Source organism: Pygoscelis adeliae, unplaced genomic scaffold (genome assembly GCF_000699105.1).
Source record: "Pygoscelis adeliae isolate BGI_AS28 unplaced genomic scaffold, ASM69910v1 Scaffold347, whole genome shotgun sequence".
In the NCBI taxonomy this organism is placed as follows: domain Eukaryota; kingdom Metazoa; phylum Chordata; class Aves; order Sphenisciformes; family Spheniscidae; genus Pygoscelis; species Pygoscelis adeliae.
Window position 1 is genome coordinate 978,112 of NW_008825158.1, and position 8,915 is coordinate 987,026.

The 8,915-nt window shown below is 44.6% G+C and overlaps 1 protein-coding gene across 1 annotated transcript in view; it reads left to right on the forward strand.

Moving 5' to 3' along the window:
* SSH2 (slingshot protein phosphatase 2) overlaps positions 1 to 8,915 on the forward strand; it is a 66,969-nt gene that overhangs the window by 28,671 nt on the left and 29,383 nt on the right. Inside the window, 1 exon segment of the mRNA XM_009328652.1 lies at positions 4,898 to 4,989. Within this exon segment, the coding sequence (XP_009326927.1) occupies positions 4,898 to 4,989 (92 nt within the window).

Below are 8,915 nucleotides of genomic sequence, written 5' to 3' on the forward strand. Positions count from 1 at the left end.
CCTTTCAGGGGATGGTGCCAGCTCTGTTGGTTGTGCTACTTGGCAAGTGCCCGATTAAGGGCTGGGCTGGACAGGACAGAGCCTGCTGTAAAGGAAACTGCCCTGATGAGTAAGTAGAGCCAACTGGAAAGTCATCCTCAGGCTCGCAATAACTTAATTAAGTGTTTATTAGGATAAAACATTGCCAGAAGCTGTTCAGGTGCCTCTTTGCTTTCCTTGCTGTACTTCTGAAAAGGTTTTCTCTCTTTTCTTTATGAAATAGTTTCTAAAGAAGACTACAAGGTTCCTTTCTGAGTATGTTACATTGAGGACTGAGAATTTTTTGTTGAAAACTGGTGGGTGGTGCAGATTCCCCTACTTCCTGGCTGGTGGTGCAGCACTCTGGACGAGCAGCTCCCCGGCTGAGCAGCCCCGTAGGTGGAAGGCATTGTACGGGGGGGTCGTGGCAAAGTGTCAGATGATTCGTGTTACCGCACCGCTTTGGCATAGTCCATGCAAAAACCAGTAACATTTTCTCTTTTGTGTCTTCAAAACAGTTTATTTGGTGTTTGTGCTTGCAGTTTATGAACAGAGCTGTGCAGGGTAACAGCTGGGAAGGCATTCACTATTTGTTTGCCATCTGTAAGTTTTATGTGGTTCCCCGATTTTGTAGCATAATGAGAATTTGGTATGAACCATGCAGTGTTCTTGTCGTGCACGAGGGGCTCAGCTGCTGGGCAGCAAGTCAGGGAGCGCGGGAATCGCTTCTGCTTCATGCTGTTACTGCTGTTTAGAAACTGGGTCTTCTGAGGGGAACGTCTATGCTTTTTGTGCGGAAGGCTTTAAATAGTTTTGATGATGTGCCTTGTACAATTTCTACAAAATCTCTTCTGCCTAGGAGAAAAATTGGTACAAGTAGTAATTTCTGTAGGTGTTGCTTAAGTCTTCTGCTTATATTGGTTCTTTTCCCAGTGAGCAATGAATTACAAATAGCACATCCCTAGTGGCCTTAAGGTTGCTACTTCACTTCAGAGGTGAATGGGCTAAACATGGAACAGAAGCGCTTTTTTTTTCCCCACAGCTGTAGTGCTGAGGGTTGCTTATAGCTGTAATAACTCTTACTTGGGACATATCTGTGAAAGTCTTCTCCAGAAGAAAGCCACTGTGTAGCACAAAGGACTGATGACGAGCCTGGTGTGCTGATAGAATACAACTCAGCTTTGTTACCTCTGCCAAGTTGGCTCCCTGTCGTCTTCTCTTCTGGACTCAACTTCTTCCTAACCGCATTTAGTGTCTTTTAATACCCATTCTGCTTCCAGGAGATTATTTCAAAGAGCACTGAAGCTCCAGTAGGCTCTGGCAAACCAGATTTTACGAAGTATTTCAAAGCCCAGGTTATGCTTGGAAGCCATCGAGCTGTCAGCAGGGTAAAATCAGTAGTGGATGGTAGCATGGCTCTGCTGTTATGGTGAGCACAGTCCCACATCAGGAGAGTCGTTTTGAGCCTCTAATTGCCCTTTTCACCACATCTTTTCTACCTTTTGTGTTTCTGAAGCATCTCAGAGTGGGGCCTGCTGTTAGCCTCCTACAGGAGGAATGCTCTCTCCTTATATATTGGGGGCAGTATCCAAAGGTCATCTTGCCCTGAAATATGATGCTTTTGGGAAAGATCATGGCTGGGGCTATCCAGGCAGGGTGGACCCAAATGGAGCAGCCAGCTGTGGGTGGTACAGGGGATGTCAGGCCAGTGATGGCTTTTTTTGTCCCTATAGTGCATCACAGGCATGCTTTTTTTGTCCCTATAGTGCACCAAAATCGGCATCTCCTGAAAGAACGGTGTTAAGCTTCACCAGTAGTTATTATTACAGCTGTTTGGACTTTCATATAAACTTCTTGCCTTTCCTCCCAAAATTTTCTTTACTGCTTGAATCTCAGAGCAAGGGCTTGTTTGTGTGTTTGTGTATTATGGGCTTTTTTGCTAGGGTGCTGTGCTGGATAGGATGTGTTGTGTGTGTGGTGGTAGGAGTTCATGGCAGGTGATGCCGAGAGTGCTGATAGTGTGCCATGCCCCCGTCTGCACAGTGAGTGTCCCCGGAGCTGTAATTGGCAGAAGGACGAGGCTCTTGTCTCCGCTGATCTGCTCTTTTCCCAACAGTGCTGATGGCCATCTCCTGCATTCCCTCCTGCCCTGCGGGAGGTGCTGCCCTGCCTGCTTGACCTCCCTGCTCTACAAGAATGATCTGCTTTGTCACATTCCTCACCTGTTTCAACCCTTCGTATGGGAAATTACATTCCCTTTCCCTAGCGTTTCTAACTCAAACTTGTTGCTTGTGGTTAATGGCCCAAAACAAGGTCCTCCATGGCCTTAGGAGAGAAGGTGGCCTCCTGGAAGGATGTACCTGATGGGAATCTCTTTAGTTCTGCCCATGTTTCTTTTCCAAGCAGGTGGCTGACAGCGAGTGCTGGTGATAAGGGAAAGTGATGGAGTGAGAAGATTTTTAACCTCCCAGCCCTTTTGCTACATGCTGCTTTATCCACTAAAAATAGTTGCTAATTCAACCTTCTGGGGAAACCTCAGGCACAGACTAAAGGATTGCTAATATTAGTTGTTGGCTTTGCTTGATAAAATTAACTATGTGAAAACTGGCTGTGACTGCTGAACTCTCTCCTCCTGTGCAGCTTGAAATTCATTTGCCTCAGTGGTAGGATTGTAAAGGGAGGAGGAGAAGGGGGGAATGTCTTCTCACTCTTCCTGCATCGTTGTCTTGTCTCCTGAAGAGGCTCAGCAAAGCACAGCATGTTCTCTTGCCCCACTCCCGCTTGTGGATGCTAGCCTGAAAGCAGAAGTGTACTTCTTCAGGACATCAGGGCACTGCTGAATCGAAACGTGTTCAAGCTAAGCGAGGGAGAATGATATTATTATTATTAATAATAATAATTTTTTTTTTAAAAGTTAGTGGCTTCAGGATAACTCTGTTTCCCAAGTTCGGGCTTTAAGAAACTGTGTAGCTTGAGGGCTTTCAGAGGATCTATTTGTCATCAAAAGCTAGGAAGGCTCGGTCAAAATTTTTTGTATGAGAAGGGTCTGAGGAAACATCTGTGCTCAGTGTGCCCAATGAATTTAAATTTTATTTTTTGTTTTGTTTTAAACTTTAGCATAGGTAAAGATCTCTGATCCATTTTAATTTGGGACAAATGATTTTTCCTTTTTAAAATTCTAGTTTTATTGAAACATCCAGTGCATGTTTGACATCTGGTTTAATTTTAGAAAATAGTCCTGGGAGAAACTTTGTCAGTAAGGGGGAGTGCTGAGGTTATGACAGACAGTGCATAACATTGGGATGTGCTACAGGCTTAAAAAAGAAGGTCTTTCTGAGTGTATGCATCTGCTTTGCTGGAGCTCAGAAAATTTTATTTTTTTGATATCCCCATCAGGAGAGTGGAGAGGTGCCCAGAAATGAGCTTGAGGTTAGGGGGAAATCCAACTTTAACACAAGCTTTTATAATTCTTGTAGCTATAAAAACGTAGTCAGCAAAACCTATTGTTAAAGCGGTCAACCTCAAATCATGAAACTAGAAGATCACAGGCTCATGCCATGCTGTGTCCTGGTTCCTGGTCGTGTTTGATTTCTCTGTGGTGCTGTTGTCTTCAGTCGTGCTTAGGTGTACGCCTGCCTTTGAGTAGCTACTGAAACATGTCCCTGGAGTAGGGGCTGCAGGCAGCAGTTAGCCTTTGCTTATGCTGCAGGGTGGAAGTAGCCATGAAGGGTGGTGACTTGGCATGTTCTAGCGTTCACCCGCAGTTTGTAACATGGAATTTCTTCAAATATATGGTGGGGTTTTTTACTCTTATTATTTCCTGGTCCTTGTCTCTTAAAGGAAGGGAATAAATAACTAGGTTTGGTGTTTGTTTAAGCAGAGAAAGGAACTAAGAAGTTCCTAGTCTCTTGTTCAGTTGAAAAGAACAAGCCAATGTCTTTTTCAAGTCATGGAGCTGCTGGGGTGCACGATGCCAGGGACTCTCCCATCCTGTCTTATCACGTTCGTCAACCATCCTGTTGACTGTAGAATTGTTTCTGGCTTTCTTCAAAGCATGTATAACTGTCTTATCAATTCTGAGAAAAGCGGGAACCCTTAACTATGCAACAGGATGGCTTAATTGCAAAATCTATAGTGTGTCTCGCTTTTTCCTGAGCCACAGCATCTCTAAGAAAACTACTGGAAGATGTGCTTAAAATATCAGCTCTTCCACAGAACTTGAGAACTCTTTATTGCCTCTTTCCACAAACTGCTCTCCTCATGTGACTTCAGAAAGGGCAAAATCAAGGCAGTAAGTGACGTCTGAATTCAACAGCGTTACAGTTTTGCTTTTAATTTATAAGTCTTTGAGAGTTAATTATCATACGACTCATAGACAGTAGTTTCATGATTTCTTAATCTGTTATGTACACTAATTTTCTTTTGGCTAACTGCTGAAGGGAGACATTTGTTTCTGCAGGGCATCAGCTGTGTCTCAACCACAAAGCACAGGGTTAACAGAATCTGTAATTATAGAGATGCGTGGGCTTGCTGTATTAATCGCCATTTAGAAATGTGGATCTCCCATCTTGATTTTCCAATCAAAAATATAGCCATAGGTTAATCCCCTCTGCTGCTCAGGCTCTACGTCTGCAGGCAGAACAGCAGGCATATGTTCTGCTTTTCAGTGTTTCTCTGTTCATGTTGTTCTCAGTTATGCTTTGAATGTTTGCAGTACTTACGGGCGGGAAAGTTCTTTACCAACAAAGCAATTCAGTCGAAATCGCTTCCTTGCAAAAGAGCAGAGCATGCATTCAGTGCCTTGAACCTCTCTTGTTCCATTGCTTTTCTCCTTTTAAAGACAACATAGAGTTTTCCTTACTGCTCGTCTCTTTCCAAGCTTCCTCACTGTGAAAGGTGCAGCTCTCTTCCTGCCGAGAGGAAATGGGTCGTCTGCTCCCAGGATCAGTCACAGGCGCAACAAGCATGCAGGTAATGTGTTGCATGCGCCGGCTGAGGCTTGTCTGCTCATTCTTGTTTCCGAGTCCACCTTTCTTGGGTTTGTTCTCAGCAGATGACACACATTTCTGTTTACAGCAGGTGTGTGTTAAAGCTAGACCTGCCAGTCTCAAGACTGCAATATTTAATGCTGATAGGAAAAAAAAAAAAAAGGTTTCAGTACTCTCTTGTTTATCTTGCAAAATCAAACAAATGAGTGACATTAGGGCAGCAATCGTAACATTACGGCGAGCTAAGAACAACTGCCCCCCAAAATACCATCCTGTAATTTTTGTATGAGAGGGGGGCTGGAGGATTGGAATCAAAACCTTCGTGCATTGCACTGGGAAACCTGAGGTTATGATATGGGATGAGTAATTGTCCTTCCTGACCTGAAAGTAACCGGATATGATGGAGGAAAGGGAGGAGACTTACCTCTACATGGTAGTGAGGAAACCTCTGAGCACAGTCAGTGTGACTTTTCAGACGTGTGAGCAGAGTGAATAATACAGTCATAATTCCACCCCCTTTATCGGCTGAAAGTTGTTTGTGGGTTTGTTGTTTGTTTTTTTTTGCTTAGACTCTCTGTTTGAAAAGTCAGTCTGAATAATGAAACTCAAATATTTCAGGGTAGGTTGTTTTTCATGCTTATGTTTATGGTGCTTATTCACTGATGGTGTTTTACAAGGATCAGATGGGGGGGAGTGTCCCTTTAACACATTCACCGAGTATCAGTATTTCCGTTCTACTACCACTTCAGGCTTTTGCATATGGGACAGACAGAAACAGAGGCTGGAGTCAACTTTCTTTGCCAAAAAGTGATCACCAAAAGGTGATTTTGTTTGGTTCCAGGTGTAGATTTCTTTGTACTTTGATACCATCAGACTGTCATCCAGCTCTACATCTGGCAGAGTTACTTACCTCATGACTGGTCCACCTCAAAATCTGTTTACAAACATCTTTATCAAGTCAAAAGGCAATTTATTACATACTTCCACTCAGACATAGTACAAGCAGTACCCAAATTGAATGAGATGCATTAATTACCAGTTATCAAAAGAAAATAAATTGTTCTGAAATTTAATTTAAACCTGGCCTTTCTGGTTGAGACTGAAGTGAAATGGTCTTCAGCGTGAAAGTAGAGTCAGCAGTCTTTTAAAAGTTTATCTTGACCTGTCTTGGTTTTTAATCTCTGCAAAGTCCTCTGCATAATAGAAGCCCAGGTCAGTTGCTGTCTTGGCTTTACCTTGCAGAGGAGACCCGCTGGATGGGTTTCCTTGTGAACCTGTGCAAGGCAGCACAAACAGCTTTGAGTCTCTCTTGCTGCCTCATCTACTTGCCTTCAGCCGACTTACATGGGGTCTGGAGACCTTGGTGGAAAATAGTTGCTTGTCTAATCAGCCCAGAGCTTTTAGAAGCCAGGTTGCCAAGAAAGCAAATCTGGTGTGTTGTAATTGCTTACAGCAAGATGTTTTGTAAATTTAAGAGGCTGGCTTGCCCAAGGGGTGGGATTTTTGTTCTTAGAAGACTCTCTTTATTCCTGTCTCTTCAGCTTATGGGGTGAGATTTAATGAGGCATCGGTACTTGTCCTTTCCTCAGTTTCCCTGCTTGTCAAGTGATGTGAATGGTATAGTATTTTTTTATGGTGCTTGGAGATTTCACTGAAAAGAGACCTTTGCATGAGTGTGCACCATCTTTCTTTTCTGTGAACTTTTCTAACATACAATATATGCCAGCAGACCAAGATACCAAGGGATCAATGTGTCTCCGTCCTGAGCAAAACATCTGTGCCACCAAAATTAAAACAGTGATGTAGAGAGTGTGGATCTGAGAGGTGAACCGGCCTCTTGGCAGTGAGCTGGCAGAGCATGTGACAAAGAAAACTGTCTCCTTTCTTGGACTCTGAAATCTGTGCTCAACTTTCATTCCCGTGTGTGTCGTAACTTCTCTGGCACACAAAATTAGAAGTGGGGTGGAGAGCGGACATGTTTCCAGTATGAAATTGCTACCTATGGATGCAGTAGTGTTTCAAGTGGTTATGAGAGCATTTTCTAGGAAGGTTGACTAACCTTCCTGACCTCCCTTTCTAATTCATCAGCGGTGCTAGAATCCAGCATAAAGAGTAAATGCGTAACAGGAAATAATTAATGCTCACACCCATTTCTTTAATCGTATCATCTTCAGCAATGGAAATCACTAGTTGGCAGATTGGCTAGATAAGGTACCAGCTGTCCACACTCCTCTTGCTGGGTGGTCCTGTGCCCCGTGCCACCTGGCAAACGGGCTGTGTTCTGTAGGATGGTGGGCTTGCTTTTGCATTCCAGCAATGCTGGAGGAGGCCAGAAAAGGATGCAACTTCCTTGGGGCTTTTGCCATCTCTGGGATACTGTAAATCACTTTTAAGATCCCACTCTAGCTGATGTTTTACACCTAGCCTACCAGCTTGAAGGAAACAAAAGCATCTGCTCATTGCTGGACAATGTGATAGGAAGCAGCAGTCATGCCACGAATGCCAGCGAAGCTGACAGCTCTTCGTAGGACAGGATGTGATATCTTTGTGCTGATTCTGGCATGCTAAAACCTTTCCTTTGCTTTTTCTTAATCCAGGAAGCTTACAAAATGCCTTGTGTGTTTGGGACTGAAAATGCTGCAAGTCAATTAAAGCTGACCAAGGAGGCAATACTTTACTTTCCAGCTCTGGAGCTCCCAAGGCTGGCAGGGCAGGCGGGGGAACAGGGAGGGGTGCAATAAACTTTCTGAGGATGAGGGGTAGTGGAGCTCCTTGACTGAGCCTTGCAGAAAGGGTTGTCTTAGAAACTTCCTCTCTTTTTTAAGTATTGAGATAATCCAGTATTCCTGGTGATGTTTTTTTTTTAACTCTGGAAACTTCAGCTCTTACACTGGTTCCTGATGTTGAATTACTGACATCAATAGGTAGGAACTGTTACACTTTGGGGAGGGAAAAACTGAGGTGAAGCATCTTCCATTTCAAGCTGCCTAAAACATGTGAATGCCTCATGAGTCAAATACTTGCTGGGCTCTTCCAGGCTGCAGGCAGGAGGTGCCACCTGAAGCAGAGGGACCTTTGCCTGTTGAGTCCAGTTCTTGCCAATTCCCACTGCGCTAGCAACTGAAACTTGCTGGAACTGAACAGCATTGCCAGGACTGCACTGCTGTTGACGTGGGGAAATCCTGTCTCCCACCGCACCCCTGGGAGGACAAGCATCCGATGGATGAGCTGGCCTTTCCTATGTTACCTATCTCCCTAAATAACTGCTGTTTAGGGAGGCACGTGCCAGCCACTCCAGCGCTGGGAACACTGTCCTTGGGCAGGAAGTAGCGTCAGGCGCTTGTCACTGCTGGTACGTTGTATGTGACTTCCCTAGCACTGCAGAGTGCCTCAATTTTTCCCACTCCCAGTTAAAAATGCAGTCCCAGGGCATTGACTCATTCTCCATATGCTGAAATATGTTTCAAAGAGGAAGGAAGGAGGGGGAGAGCAGGGAATGCCGTGTCCTGCGTAGCCCACTCCACACAAGCTTACCTCTGTCCCGTCAGGAGAGAGGCTGCAGCAGCCCTTCAGCCCTGCTGTTCCACCAGCTATAAATACCATTTGGAAACTAGGTACCACGCTCTCGCTGGGCAGCATTTCCTTTCTTCCCCTTCCCTTTTGTGGCACTTCTGGATGCTGCTCCATGTCCGAGGTTTCCTTATTTCTGAAAGTCTGTGAAATAGCATGGATTCTAGCACCACCGGTGAATTAGACAGGGAAGTCAGGAAGGTTGGTGAACCTTCCTAGAAAATGCTCTCGTAGCCACTCGTACTGAATACTTGCTCCAGCATTCGTGCTCTTCCCTGCAGTGTTGCCTAAACTCAGCTTCCCAGCTGTGGGGGAGTGGGAGAGGATGGGAGAGTAAAG